The sequence below is a fragment of the Plutella xylostella genome, chromosome 7, assembly GCF_932276165.1.
Source record: "Plutella xylostella chromosome 7, ilPluXylo3.1, whole genome shotgun sequence".
In the NCBI taxonomy this organism is placed as follows: Eukaryota; Metazoa; Arthropoda; class Insecta; order Lepidoptera; family Plutellidae; genus Plutella; species Plutella xylostella.
Genome location: NC_063987.1, coordinates 5,564,743 through 5,581,383, shown reverse-complemented (window position 1 = coordinate 5,581,383; position 16,641 = coordinate 5,564,743). Strand labels below are relative to the sequence as shown.

The 16,641-nt window shown below is 37.6% G+C and overlaps 1 protein-coding gene across 1 annotated transcript; it reads right to left on the bottom strand.

The window, feature by feature from the left end:
- Positions 1–14,216: 14,216 nt before the first annotated feature.
- On the bottom strand, positions 14,217–15,921 carry LOC125488802. Its single transcript, XM_048622287.1, has 2 exons — positions 14,727–15,921; positions 14,217–14,221 (listed from the first exon to the last, which is right to left on the bottom strand). Exons 1-2 carry the CDS (start codon positions 15,772–15,774, stop codon positions 14,217–14,219), a joined length of 1,053 nt encoding a protein of 350 aa, XP_048478244.1. The 5' UTR covers positions 15,775–15,921.
- Between the last annotated feature and the right edge of the window lie 720 nt (positions 15,922–16,641).

Here is a 16,641-nt window from a genome sequence, read left to right as displayed (position 1 = left end):
TGCCAGATATTATTTCGACTCAATTATCATTATTATAATTCTCATTACAGCGCCATCTTTAGATGTGCCCACAAACAAAAAATTAGAGCTTGAAACATAAGATTGACATTTTGTATTAGCTGAAAAGCCCATGACTCAGTTGGCCGCTGGCCTCCAAAGAAGGGTCACGTCGGTTTAGGCAGCACTGACAGCTCGCGATCTTATCGTGTACAGATACAAAATCACTGCACATTGGTTGTCATTGCACTTTTTCAACTTTTATGACACCAACATAATTTGATTTGAAATTGAGGAAGCATAATTCTTCCAGTATATTCAATACATTAAATTAAATTAGATAGTGTGCAATATTCTCGTGACATTACAGTCTCGTAAAGGTCTGATGAGGAGCAGGAATATAGCGAATGGATCTAAGTGATGACAATACGCACGGACATTAGGTTAGGGATCAAAAATACAGTCTCTTGGTGCTGGTTGAGGTATGGTCTCGTGAGGATCTGATGAGGGCAGTAACACGGTGGTGGCAATTTTATTTCAAAGATGTTAATAGCTAAAAGCATCGAGTTTAGGCTATTAAGTATGTTTTTCAGAGAGAGAGAAAGAGATTTTATTTTTCCTCTGGATGTGTTAGGTTTACTGGGTTTACTAAGTTCATTCTGTTAATGGCATCAAGTTGTTATGTGTTCATAAGTAATAATTATTTATTAACAAAATGCTGTTGGTTGTCCACGAAAATGTAAAAATAAAAATAAAATAAATAAAAATAAATTCAGTAACATAAAATTGTCAATGACGGAATTTCTTGTGGCCACAAAAAAACAAACGATAGCGTGATTTGAAGATATAGATACATTTATTCGACACATAGACAGCAACAACAAAAAAAATACAGATTTAAAGAAAAGAAACACATACTTATACAAAACAACAAAGAAAAAAAAAGGATACACATCAAAATAACTGGAAAAAATATAAGCCCCAATTTACTTGTGTGGGACAGGGAGTACCATAATATTTTTTTTGGGGTACTCCCCATCTATGCGAAATATCAGCTTGATATCTTTACCCGTTTCTGAGAAAAAGGGCGGTGACAGACAGTCAGTCAGACAGACGGACAACAAAGAGATCCTATAACGGTTGCTTATTTTCTTTTGACGTTCGAAACCCTAAAATTAAGTAAAAATATTATGCTGCTACTAAAAAATGTACTTACAGGTATTGAAAAAGCGGTATATAGTACTAAACAAATTATAAACAAACAAAAAACCCGACTGCACGCTAAAAAGATGAAAACAAGTCCCAATGTTAATGGAAAGTATCGTAGGCGGGGACCAGCAGAGGGTTCACCATTAAGCTGAATGTTACTTAGAAAACGGCCTTGAGTGGCGGTCAAGTTGGTCCCCGCCTGCGATACTTTCCATTAACATTGGGACTTGTTTTCATGTTTTTAGCGTACAGTCGGGTTTTTCGTTTGTTTATAATTGTATTTTTTTATTTGTAACTTTTTAGTTGTTTTTATTTTATGAAATTTTACGTCAGTAGTTCATGATCATTTTTTATTTCAATAATTTTGGTGTTGTTATTTAAATACCTTCAATATGCATATTTTTGTAATGTGAAAATCAAGCCCTTTCATTTGATACCTTACACGGCAAAGTTGAATTATTATTTTTTCGATCATCACGTTATGTCCTCTAGAGGGCGCTATGTACATTTTAATGGAACGTCACATAGCCTATAACCATCGCGCCATCAATACGCTTCTAACAATACCTCATACATCAAAATCTATCAAGCCGTTTAGGCTACGAGGGAACAAAGAAACAGACAAACATACAATCAAAAAACATTACCCTCCTCCTTTGTCAGTCGGGTAAAAAGGAGTAAGACAGGGGGTCATTCTGAACTTTTGCTCAACGAGTTTTGGAAATTAACAAAAAAAACCTTTTTCATAGAAACTTTGTTGGACATGGGACTTTTTACCATGGAAAACGAATATTTTTTTCGCGAATTTGCAAATCGCGTAGAACAAAAGTTGTTCAGAATGACCCCTTGAGTCATCCCCTTTTGGCTTAGTATAGCCCTTTTGCGACACTATGTATTTACTTTGCTTTGTCGTCGGGGTTCAGTTGGCTGGAGGATGCCCGAAACTTATTATCTACACTTTAATACTTGTAGTTACCTTTCTACAAGTAAATACCACATTTGTTTGAGAAAGCTAATCGGGTTCCGAGTATAGAGTAAAGTGGCACCCCTATTAATTTCTACTCTTTCCTGGTGCCTACCAGTATAAGTAAGAATTATACTTACTTACCCTAAAATCACCCAAAATGTACTTGAACATAATTGTCAATAAAGTTGGCGAGTAAAAGTTTATCGACCCACTGTGCAAACTTACATGTGTGCGTGTCACTGCGTGTGCTGTGTGAAGAGCATTGAAAACCCAAAATTGGCGCCGCACGTCACCCTGTACGGGCCCTTAAAAACCGGAAAATATCACGTAAACTCACAACTCTGTATCGAATAAAAAGTTCAGGAAACAAAAAAACTGCACCGACCGACGACGACGTAAGTTTTCCAATATCATTAAAAGTTTGAGTGCGGGCGGGATGCGCCGAGGCGTCTCTAAATTGTTCGTGTTCTATTGATCTTCGCTTTATACTTGTCGCAGGCAACTGGTTTAATCTCCTGTTTGATTGAACCACTAGCCCGTTCATTGGATGGCGCTGTTCAGTTGTATGACTAGGCTGAACGTTGATTGTACCAGCGTCACAAAACGTCCAACTAGTTAGCTGACTTAAAATCAGTCAGAGGGTGAATAAAACAAATATGGCGTCTAACAGCTAACAGCTGACACAAAAAGCACCTATATTGTTAGTTTTTTGCAAATAAATTAGCTTTAAAGTGCGTTATTTGTGTTAAAATAGTGTGACAACATGGATTTACCTATTATTAGGCCGCGGGCGGATAGTTTCAAAGAAAAAAAGTGGCGAAACTGGATAATTATGAACAACAATATGAAGGTACGTTTATTGTTATTGTTTAATTAATTTGTGAGATAAGAGCTTTGTAACATAGTCTTACTCTAGAGCTTTGTTGACTCTTGTCTGGTGATGTTCACCCTAACCAGACATTACAAAGTTGCTATACTATATCCCATTCAACGACTTCGCTGAATGACGTTCAGTCAAGACGTTGAACGTTACAATCAACGACTTGACGAGTTGTCCTTTAGTCATACAACTGAATAGCGCTATCCAATGAACGGGCTAGTGGTTCAATCAAACAGAAGATTAAACCAGTTGCCTGCGACATACTTATTACTTAGTATATGTACTGGTACATGTGGTCAAATCTCACGAGCAATGGAAAAAACACACACTCATGACGACCGAATGGCTTAGTGACCTGACTACTGAGCCGATGGTCCCGGGTTCGATTCCCGGCTGGGGCAGATATTTGTTTAAACACAGATATTTGTTCTCGGGTCTTGGATGTGCCCGTAAAATGGCAATAGGCCCGCCCCCTATTACATTGGGACTAACATAACACTCTGGCGAAAAGTGGGTGCAGCAATGCACCTCTGCCTACCCCGCAAGGGAGTACATTAGTACAAGGCGTGAGTGCGTGCGTGTGTGTGCATGTACTGGTACATGTGTTCAAATCTCACGAGCAATGGAAAAGTTCCAGTGAAAACGGCACCACATTACGGGTGGAACGGAAACGGTGAAAAAGTAGCTTAATGATGCAATTGAAGGTACAATTAACAGCGCATCAGAGTATTACCAACTAAAGCGAAAATATTTTGATCAAATTCCTGATTAAATGTTTTTGGATATGGAGTCATTTGGTGCCACTTTTCTGAGTGGAAGTTTTTCATTGTTCGTGAGCGAAACTGTTGCCTGCAAGCTACGATTTATATGTAAAGGCTGTAATGTAGAATGAGAGGTACCTAATAAATATGTTCCTGAAGAAACACCACTTTGAATTGGAAAGCTATTCGTTTCCAAGCATTTACTAATCTAAGTTATAGTAACTTCTAATAATTCTCCGGATACATTGAATAAAAGTAATATACCACACCAAAGCTTTATTCATCGATGTGTAATATGTTCTAGTGGGCTATTATGCCCCTGAATTATGATATTTGCTTTGGGGCACAGGTTATTAGTTCTGAAAGCCGGGTGGTTGTGTTTCTTACCTACAAAGCTTATTCCCTTGCAGCTGAAAGGTTGTTACTGAGCGTTATGTTTGATACCTTAAAATATATCTATATTGATGTCGATTCTGACGGCACAAATTTTAGTGCTGACAAAGCCTTAATTTTATTGTTAAAAATTCGACTCTATGAAACTTTCCATATGTCTCATTTTCTACAGTTTTTTTTTTGTGTTTTAACCTTCATATATTATCTAAGTGATGAATAAACTATATACATATTTTAGCCTCATCATTTATCATCATAATTTAGCCTAATATGTATTATGTATATGCATATAACTTCCGCCAGCAGGGTGAATATTACCTATCTATCCTCAAGTGGTGTTAGGAAGTAGTCTATTCAGGATCCTTCAGCGATTGTATAGAGATACTGAATTCGACGTAAATATCTGTACTGTATATTTGTGTCAATATAGTAATTGGCAAATTAACGCGAGCACGTAGTACATTGAATGTGTGAACTTCCTTTTATATCTGTTGGTCTCGACGAAGGTTGTAACAAAACTCAGGTTAAACTGGCAAGAACTATTTTATTTTTCTTAACAAGACTCAAACTCAACTCAGTTAATCACTAATTTATTTATTAATAACAAGTGGCTAGCTTTACACGTCCAAACGCTTCGAGCTCTAGTCTGAGACTGGCGCTCCGAATGCCGCGCCCCACCAAGCGGCCACCAGTGTGGCTAGTTCACAGAAAATCCATTTACCCAATAATTTAGGGTAATTATTAGAAAACCTTACACTCGACCATCCTGATGACATGCATGTCCTCATGCATGCACCAGGTGGAGCCACATAAAACCTTACACTTGGCAGAGCGAGACATTCAAATAATATACAAAAAATACAAAATTCAATTCTATAGTACTCGTTATAACCATTATAATATTTTGTTATATTTTCAATTAATATGTATATAAATCAAAATGTTACTAGCAATTAGTTTGGCTTCACAGATTTTTAAGACAATATGTGTAAATTAATAAATAAATTCGTAATATAATTCAACAAAAGCTTATTTTATCTATCCTTATAACTATCCTTGTAACATTGTATCCTTGTAACCATGTATCCTTGTATCCTTGTAACCTTGTAGCCTTGTAACCTTGTAACCTTGTAACCTTGTAACCTTGTAACCTTGTAACCTTGAAACCTTATAACTACTTATTACTATCCTTGTAACCACTCATAACTATCACTTTAATCTTACAGTAATTTTGGTATCGAAATCATTTATAATATAATCATTTCATATAAAAGCAAATCATGTATAATATAATCATTTCATATTATAGGTACCCAAATTAATTAGAAAACAAGAAGTGACATATTATGAACATTGTACTTAATTTACAACAAAGTAAATGCATGCATTAAGCTAAAATATATAAATGTTTATTTTTAATCTTAGAAGTCGTGAACTGGCCGGAAGGGATTTTAAACTCCTGAGAACATAATTATTCAATTGATTCAGTATCACTTTGTTCATTTTCTGATTCATCTAAACATAACGAGGCTACATGAATCCATGGTTTCATTCTATCTGCGGCAACAGTGGTTTTGCGTTTCCCCTTCATACCCTCAAAGCCCGCGATTGGAGCAACCCTGTAACGATCGCTTCCTATAACCTTTATTACCTTAAAAGGGCCCTCGTAAGAAGGCATTAGTTTAGTGCTTTGACCTTTGCCTTGAAATGCAACTTTTGTTATTTTAACCAGATCGCCCTTGCTATATGTACGAGCAGCATGCCTGTTCCGATCATACCGCTCCTTTTGTACAGCTTGGGCCTCATCGATCTTTTCCTTGACTTCCGTACGTAGATCAGTTAGGTCGGTGACCCTGTGAGTATCGTTCACGACCGCGTTTAACGCTGGTTTTACTTCACTATTCAGGTCAGTTCTTTATTCAGTAAACAATTAACTTATTGCATTTGAATTTAACAATAAAAATAACATAAATATCTATGATTAACATAACAATAACATGCACAACAATATTATTATATACTTACAAGCAAAAATATTCATTATAGGAAAACTAATTTTATAAGATTAAAAAAAAATACTGCTAAATCAATTATCAATTTTGTCATTTATAAATTCCTCAACTGAGTAGTAACATTTCTTCAACAGGTACAATTTTAGTTTTTTACTGAATAGTTTATGAGCAGTCAACTCTTTATATTCTATAGGCAGGTGATTGTACAAATGGAGAGCTTGATACTTTGGTGAATGCTTCGCTATGTCAAGATTTGGGCAGAAATCAGATTTGAGATCCTTTCTTCTTGTCTGTAATCGAGTTTGTCTCTCTGATTCAGATTCTAATCGTCGAAGATATTTTACAAGATGGGAAGTGACCACCAGAATATATAAGCATGGCACTGTTAGAATGCTTAGTTTAATAAATACTTCCTTACAAGATTGACGCTGGGACATTCGCATCATGGTCCTTATTGCTCTTTTTTGAAGAACAAATGCCCTATTTATATTACATTGATAACTATTTCCCCAAAAACGTACGCTGTACCGTAGCTTAGACTCAACCAAGGCGTAGTACACCTGCTTAAGGTGGTTAATTCCTAGCTCATCTCTCAGGCTACGAAGGGCATAACAGGCTGAACTTATAGCACTGGAGACATATTTTAACTCTTCGTTCCAGTTAAGTTTGGAGTCAATATGAATACCTAGGAATTTCACGGAATTTACTAGTTCTATTTTATTATTATTTATATGAATGTCGAGTGTATCATTATTCCTACTTGTCGTTTTAAAAAGCATCGCGTTTGTCTTGTCAGTATTTAATTTCAAGTTATTAATCCTAAACCAATTATCAAATGTCATTAATATAGCATTAGTCTTATTACTAAGTGATTTTATGTCATTTGAATTAACTATAGCGTTAGTGTCATCGGCAAATACTACAATGCTTATGTCTGGGAAAGACTGTCCTATGTAACCAATTAAATCATTTGTGAATAAAATAAATAAAATAGGTCCCAAAATTGATCCCTGTGGAACACCTCTTTCTAATTTCACCAACTTTGATCTATGAGTATTTTCACAATCCCTCTCCCTGCTAATAATTTCAACGAATTGTTTTCTATTTTTAAGATAAGATGTCAAAAGTTCTAGAATGTCTCCCCTCACTCCATAATAGTCAAGTTTTTTAAGCAATAAAGCGTGATCCACCATGTCAAAAGCAGCGCTAAGGTCAAGAAATATATATACCAGCAACTTTTAATTTGTTATTTAACTTTGTGATTGCGTCATCAACTAACAAATCAACTGCGTCAATTGTACCAATATTTTTTTGATAACCGAATTGTCTATCATGGATTACATTATTACAGGCAAGGTGGACACCAAGCTGTCTTTTAATAATTTTTTCAAATATTTTTGACAGTGTAGGTAACATGGAAATCGGTCTGTATTTTTTTGGGTCGGTATGAGACCCTGATTTGTGAATAGGCACAATTCTGGCAATCTTTAGTTGTTCAGGGAAAATTTTGTCATGAAGACAGTTATTGTAGAAACAACTAAGAGGTTCAGCAAGAATATCAATGTGATCCTTAATAATGGTGATAGGAATTTCATCGTGACCATAGGAATTTTTAGCTTATAATTCTTGTACTATTTTCATAACCTCTGAAGGTGATGTTAATCTAAGTTTTAGATCAGTTTCTACCCGTTTGCTGCCCTGTTTGAGAAAACTGATCGCAGACTCTAAATTTTGATGATTAGGTATGCTTTTCTTATGAAATTCTTCTGAAAAAGTATCAGCAACCTCATTAGGTATGTTCTTTAGGTTTCCTTCTACTTTTAATATTATATTATTGTGTACATTATTGTTGAGTTTACTTCTTTGTTTGTTTACTACTTTCCAAATTGCTTTAGATGAGTTCTTGGCTTTATCAATTTCATTTCTAACTGCTAAGCGTTTAGCCTGCCTTATGACCCTGTTATATATATTCATATATGAGCTGCGATATTTTGAATCATCATTGTTTTTCCACTTTAATGCAGTAAGGTGTCGTTTCATTTTACTCGATATTCGAATACCTTTTGTTACCCAATTCAACTTACTATATGATTTAGATTTTACTTTTATTCTTCTTTTAGATCTTTAAAAATATGATTGAATTTATCAATAAAACTATGAATACCCAAATTTTTCCAATTCACATTCAGAATATTTTTTCTAAATTCCATATTAGTCTTTTCAGTGTACGATCTCCGTTCTACCGTTAAATATTGGCATCTACTAACGCTGGAGACGTTTTCAACCTCAAGTGTGCTAAAAATACCAGCATGGCCATCTCCAAGTCCATTGTGATCTACAAAAACCCCAGAGATTTGGATTTCAGGAACATTTGTTAAGAAATTATCTAGACAAGACTCGGAATTATTCCGAACAAACGTAATATCAGAGATTAAATGTTTGAAATTATAGCATTCAAGCAGAGATAAAAAGTCTCTCCTATGCTTACTGTCTTCGAGAATGTTTACATTGAAATCACCACAAATTATACACTTTTTGTTGAAAAAATGTTCTAACAATTGCTCTAATCTGTTGATAAATTCTTCAAAATTACTGTCTTTCGGATTCCTGTAACAGCACAATATATTCACTGACGTTTGCTTATCTCTAATACCACAAATTTCAAAGCATTCTGTTTTATAAAGTTTTTTACATATTAACAGTTCTTCATAATCTCTTTCCTTTATGCCTAACAATAATGCACCACCTCTCTTTTTCTTTGGCCTTGTATTGTAAGAAACAATATCATAATTCTCAAGTTTGAAGTGTGATATGGAGTCTTTGTACAGGAAATGTTCACTAACAGCACAATAATGCGGTTTACTACTTTGTTCACTCAAATATAATTCAAAAGAGGCTTTTTTTGTAGAAATGCCACATAAGTTTTGATGAAAAAGATTTAACTTAGTAGTTTGATTCACGAAATAATTTATTACCGTTATTAACAGGAGTAAATTGGCCTTTTACAGTTTTGGAACTAGGATCCTGACTAAATTCACAGTTTTCATGTAAACCAAGATCATTAGTTTGCGTGCATTTTTCAACCATTGAACATCTAATTTTACAATTTTCGTCTTTTAGTAACATGTTTTCTAATAGTCTTTCTTCATTCCTTATTTTCAAAATCTCACGTAGAAGAATTTTACATTTAAAAAATTTACTATGTATGTCCATGTTTGAATCTGAATATTTTACAAATGTCGCGAATTTAAAGTCATTACAAACTAATCTTATCAGGTCATTAAGTTTTGACTCGTTTAAGTACCTGCTTTTACATACCTCACCTACTATAACATTTGTGTTTTGTAACGAATTTAGATAATAATACAGGAAAGATTGAAATTTCATCGGATTTTTATCATTTGACTTGGTCAGTATTATTACATAATCATCCTTGTCAAATTCTTTACAGATTATTTCACAATTACACAATATTTGATCTATAGTTGCATCCGGTTTCAATATTGAGGTAACTATATACTCATCTCCAAGTAAATTTTGTAGTAAGGGACGCATGCCTTTTGCTTCACCATCAGAGAACAGAATCACCTTTTTTTTCACAACATTATGTGACGGTAATGGAAGTATTGTAGCTACATCCTCGCTGGGAGTATACACTTTGTTTTTGTCCGTGTGAGAGATTTTTGTGTGCAGAGTATGTCTTTCGTTCTGCTCACTTCCGTTTATCGCATCTGTGCATGATATTAATTTAGAGACGTTGGAGGTAAACTGATTAGGAGATGTCCTTGGGAAACCGATTTGCATATTAGTTGTTTTTATTTTTCGGTACTGTGGAGAAATTGATTTCTTTGGTGAGCTAGTCAGATCATCAATGCCTACGGATTTGAATATCTTAAGTTTATTTTGACACATAATCAGGTCTTTTTTCAGAGTATCGTTTTCCAGGTTTAATGTATCAATTTCTTGATTGGCAATTTTCAACTCAGCACTTAAGGTATCAATTTTCCTTTTAGTTTCTATTCTTTCTTCACTTTCATATTTGCTATATTCAGGATCAGGTAAACTCTGATAAGTAATTTCATGCAAATCCTCCTCCAATTCAGTGGAATGACGTCTTCTAGTAGTGATATTATCAAACGAGTTATTCATTTTTAATGTTTTCCGATGTATCGAAAATAAATTGAAACAGGTATCCACACCATATGATAATTAAGTATTATAAGGAAAAAAGAAAAAAAAAGAAAAAAGCAAAACTATAAGTCTCAGGATTTGAACTCCAGTCTCCAGCTTGGCAGTCAACTATGTAACCGATATACCAACGAGGTAACTATTAAGAATAACGAAAAAATGATTCTTAATATGCAAGCGTGCTACGAGATCGTCTAGCATTGGCTTCGTAGCGTGACGTATTCCTTACTCGTAGGGTATCCGTGCGCCTCGTCCAATCAGCGATGCGCCGACCGGTTTGACTTGTAGCACGTGTAGCCGCTGCCGCTGTCGTCTCTGTTAGCTGCGTTTTGTAGATTCGTCAGTATTTTGGAGAACCGTTATTATTTCTGTTTGAACTTGTTTTGCTATTATCTTGAGTATCCGTGATCACTTTTACAAGCGGTTTTCACTATTTGACTGTGTGAATCTTTCACAACAAGGCAAGTCATATATCAAGTATAACTGTTTACTTTAAACCATTTAAAAAAGGTAAAAATGAAGAGCTAACGTATAACGCGTCTTATCGATATTGACGTCCGAGGGGAAGGGGATTCATTGCTGTACCGAACATGATTTCAGCTGGTGTCTTCCCTGTAGTTTTTTGTATCGTGTTGTTTAATCCCCATTGTAGTTTTCCAATTTTATTGTCCCATTCTTTTTCGTTGTCGCGTAAATTTTGGGCTGTCAAACAGTCAAGTATGGTCCTGTTGTAGCGCTCTATTTGGCCATTGGCCCTAGGACTTGCCACCGCATTCAACACGAGTTTTATGCCTCGCTCAAGGCAAAACCTTCGGAATGCATGAGCTGTGAAGCAAGACCCTCGGTCGCTAATCAGCCTATCCGGTGCTCGAAATATGTCAAAAATGTCTTGCAATGCATTTATCACATTTTTAGTACTAGTACTCCGTACTGGCTTGATGAACAAGAACTTCGTAAAGGAGTCCACGACATTTAGTGTATGTGTGAATCCCCTCTTCGACTTCACAAAGGGTCCGAGGTGGTCAATGTGCAACGTGTGAAATGGAATTGCAACTTTTTCTATGGGGTGTAACAGTCCCTCTCGTCCATTAGCAGCTTTTTTAGCATAGGCACAATCGATACAGGCACTAACGTATTTTTTTATGAAACGTTTCATTTTTGAGAACCAGTAGCTTTTCTTCATGCGTTCCAGTGTTTTTTCATAACCAACGTGACCTATATCGTCATGATTCATTTTACATAGCTGCCACCTCGCACCCTTCGGAACCACCCATCTGACATTCTCTTTGTCACCATCAATACACCTAAACAATTTGTTGTCTTTTAATACATAATTGTCTCTCACATAAGCCAATCCTTTGGGATCTAGTTTACTGCTGACAATATCCCTAATCCTACACAACTCGGGGTCTCCAAGTTGTAAAGTCAGCAGCCAGTCCTCGTCGGATATCACCAGAACCGGAGGGTATCTTACGTGATCTGTACTGTCCGTATCGTATGTAGGATTCCTGGAGAGGGCGTCCACGTGACCCATTTTTGTACCTGGTCTATACTCGATATGACAGTCAAACTCCTGTAAAGCGATCCACCAACGTGCAATCCGGGGGATTAAGTCACGTTTCTCAAACGTAGACCGCAGAGCGCTGCAGTCGGTAATCACTTTGAACGGCTTCCCTAAAAGGTAAACCCGAAACTTTTTCAAAGCGCATATGACCGCAAGAGTCTCCAACTCGTACGAGTGGAAGTTTCTTTCTTCCGGAGTTGTCTGGCGGCTGTAATACGCCACGGGGTGAAATGGATCTTGACTTCCCATTGGACGCTGGAGCAGTATTCCCCCGATACCTATCTTGCTAGCGTCTGTGTGGAGCTCTGTTTCGGCAGCAGGATCATATAATGCCAGGACCGGCCTCTCTACCAGTTTCGACTTCAGTATATCGAATGAGTCCTGTTGCACAGTCGTCCACTCCCACATTGAATTCTTCTTTAACAATTTAGTGAGAGGGTACGCAATCTGGGCAAATGACTGTATAAATTTTCGGAAGTAACTGACGAGTCCTAAGAACTGACGCACGTTGTGTACGTTCTTTGGCAAAGGAAAATCCACTACACTCTGAATTTTGGCAGATCCTGGGCGCATACCAGCCGCGCTAATTTCGTATCCCAAGTAGTCGATCTTGGTTTGTAAGAAACTGCATTTAGATAAGTTCAGTTTCAACTGCGCGTTTTCCAACAACCTTAAGACCTCTTCCAAACGAGTGATGCATTCGAACGGCGTTACACCAAAAATTAGCAAGTCATCTAAATATACCGTAGCTTTACTAAATCGAGCTTGTCCCAGAACGTGGTTCATCATCCTTTGGAAGACGGCTGGAGCATTTGCTAGTCCGAACGGCATACGGTTATATTCATAGTGGCCGTCGGGGGTCACGAAAGCAGTCAAATGCTTGCTCTCCTCTGCAATCGGTACTTGATAATAACCTGACATTAAATCAAGGGTAATGAACCACGCCTGTCCTGATAAACGCGCCACTTCATCCTCTATTATCGGAATCGGGTATCTTTCCTTTACGGTCAGGGAGTTGAGCAGCCTGTAATCTACGCACAATCGTACGCCACCGTTCTTCTTTCGAACTAGTATTATAGGGCTGGCGTAGTTGGAAGTCGACTCTCGGATGATACCTGCTTCCAACATTTCGTCGATCATTTCGCGAACCTTCTCTCTTTCATGATACGACAACCGATACGGCCTATAGACTACAGAACGCTGGCTGTTCAACTCTATGTTCATTTGTGCCGCGTTTGTACAGCCAAGATCTGCCAAGTCATATGCAAAACAGTGTTCATGGCGTCGCAGTACGTCTAGAAGTTTGGTCTTGGCTTCGTCGGGAACTGCATCGTCTAGTTGTATCAGACTTTCGTCGAACTTCTTAGCTGGGGAAAACTCGGCACGAGTGTCCATAGCTGCAGAAACTTCTCCGCTTACAAGTCTATAAACCGATTCTACTTTTTCAGCCCTGGCAACTACCAAGTTTTCTTGGATCTGACATGGGATGCCGCAGGGTTGTATTGTGACGTAGAACAAACCGTTTTTGACTTCGTAAACGCCGCCGTAAATAATATACTGGTTTCCCAGCTTTCCCACTATCTTAGTGTCAACTATCATACTGCCGTCAAATAACGTTTCAGTCTTGACCTTGACACTAGCAGTTCCATAAAGGTTACAGTGTGCTATAATACTGACCGCGTGAAGCCTCTCCTCGTCATCATTTGGAATAAAGTTTGGCAATTCCGAGTCAACGCGTATAAATTGTAACCTGTTCACATCCTTATAAACAACTACGTGAGGTTGTTCAGTGAAAGTTTGCCCTATAAGCAAGTCCTTTTCTAAGAACTGGTTCTCTACTACGCGGCAGCATACTGTTGCTTCTACACCATCTATAGATACATTTAGCTTTACAGAGCCCAATGAACCCACAAGACTATTACCGAAACCCTTCATAGTGGATGGAATTTGGTCATGAGACAATCCGAGTTTCACCAAGCATGACTGTGCAATGGACAACATTTCATTTTCTTTACCCTATATTTTTATTAGCTATTCGGAAAGGTTACAAAAAATTAGAGGACCCGTATTTTTTTATTTTGTATATACATTAATTTTTGCATGTTATTTTTAACTTTAAAGTTAATTATTTTAAAACCGGAAGTGACATCACATATTAGCCTCAATTTTTATTTTTGTCTATTGCCTTAGTCTCGAAAAAAACATAAATGACACTGACAAGTGACATTTAAACTTTGTTTACATGTCAACCTGTTGGTTGGGTCATTTTCAAATGACATTGATATTTCTGATGATACAAAGTAGGTACTTATCATGTAAAAAAATAAACAGAAGCATTTTTTCAGCTGTGTAGGCGGTGGCATGCTCTGGGACATATTAAATAGAGGTCATCTCTTAATAAGTACTAACCATTTTATATGATAAATTAAAAAAATGGTCATAAAGTGTCAGAACAGAATTTATGAAAATGACCCAAATAAACAACAACGACTCGATAAAACGTCAACGCCAATCAAAAATGAAAGTGACAGTTACTTTGTTTTTAAATCTACAGGCTTTGATCATCAAACTGCATCGCACCTGATGCATGACGTCATCAGCACTTTTTTTACTATTTTATGATTTTCTCGAAAATGATACATCCAAAAAATACAAAAACATTTTTTTTGTGGCCTTGAGAGCTAAATCTCGAAATGGTTTTCGATTTATAGCAGCTTAAGTTTTTTGAAATGTTGTCCATTAAGGTTATATCGACAAAGCTCGGCTTTGTGTCCTACTTTGTCACAACTACTGCACTTCACTAGAGGCTTTGGGCATCTTGAAAATGGGTGCCCTTTCTCTTTGCAGTTGTAGCAAAACAGCCCAGGATTGGTTTTAATGTTAGAACGGTTATTTACTTTATCATCGTTCGTATTTAGGTTACGATCCTTCAGAAATGATTGTTGGGGAGTGTATGGATCTCTGTTATTGCTCATCAAGAACTTCAACAGATCGTCAGGTTCGTCGCACCGTAACGCTAATGCGCTAGACCTCGTGGTCCTATCACTAAGGCCATGAATGATGCAATCAACGGCGCGTTTGCCGCTTATATCGCATTGGTTGAGTAGGGAAAGTTTTTCATAAAAATAATTTTGTATGGGTTCGTTAATCCTACTTTTACGTTTTAACATGTCTTCAAGCAACTGTCCATAATTTTGTTCGCAAGGAAAAGCGTTTAACAGTTTTGTTTGCCATTCCGACCAGCTATACAAAATAGAACTCTGACTTTCATACCATATCTTAGCTAACCCAGATAGTTTTTGCATAGCAAAATGTATCGTGCTCCTCTCGTCCCAGCCGTAGACCATCGCACATTCGTTAACCTTTTTAAGCCAAATATCCATACGCTGGTTTTTCTCCGAAGGATTAAACTCAGGTATAATGTTTTTACTATCTCTGTTAGAAATTTGTGTGCTATGGCTCGGCTGTGACGGGAAGATATCTTTAATAGACTTAATTATTTGTGTTACGTCTTTAGAAGAAAAAGATGGACTACGTAACCTTGTTGAGTGTCGTCGGTACGTATCGACGGGCACGTGACTGCTGGTACGGTGCTGGCCGCGTTTGTAGCCGTGACTGCGACCACGGCTGCGACTGCCGCTGCGGCTGCGGCTTCGGCTGCGGCCGCGACTGCGACCGCGACTGCGACCGCGGCTACGGCTGTGGCTTCGGTTGTCACATGTCACCCTTTGTAGTGACCCGCGGTGCACGCTCCGCTGACGGCGTTGCTCCGCATCTCGTTCTCTTTGTAGCTCGAGCTCCATCTGGCGAACCCGCTTCTTTTCTAGATTCAGTGCCTCTTCGCGATCCTGTAGCCGGCGGCAGTAGCTACCGCTGCGTCGACTGGAGTCGCGATCACGACCGCGGGTCTCGCTGCGCCTGGAGCGCGATCGGCTGCGTCGGGGAGTATCTGTACTTCAAGCAATTAATGAATTACAATATTATTATGCAAGGAAAAAACCAAAATTGAAATATCTCGAAAACTATGCGTCCTAGGCCAAAAATAACCGAATTTTCACCCCCCTTTATGAAACCCCGGACCGCAAAAACCGGATTCTAAATATCGTTTTTTTTTATTTTTTTATTTAATACATTAGCTTTGTGGGAGGTGTTTCATGCCTTTTCGTGCTTTAAAAGTGGGTATTCTGACCGGTGGCCAAGGGAGGGACGGCGATCAGTCGGTAGACCGCCGACCCGTTGGTCCGATGACATTAGGAGAGTGACTGGACCAAACTGGATGAGTGTAGCACAGGACCGTGGGACTTGGCATAACATGGAGGAGGCCTATACCCTGCAGTGGGTTGACATAGGCTGATGATGATGATGATGATTCTGACATTTCCGTTATTTTTTGTTAGGTTAGGATGACATAAAATATTTTTTATCAAAAAAAACAAATTATAGTGCCACAATCTTATCTGTTCCGGTGGTCAAAATGTGCAACAACGAGACGTCATTGTCAAACGTCATTTCATACTCTGTGCGTTATTTGAGTTGTCGATTTCTGCGAAGAGGCTGACGCTACGTTATTTAATTTGTTTTATGATTTTCTGGGTGAAATAATGCCAAAAGCGCTAAAATGTGATGCAAGAAAAGTAATACTAGATATATTGGTGTTTATGCAGGAAGAA

Excerpts from the sequence above, each read along its gene's own strand:
- LOC125488802 (XM_048622287.1), bottom strand. The coding sequence starts at position 15,774 with ATGGAGCTCGAGCTACAAAGAGAACGAGATGCGGAGCAACGCCGTCAG.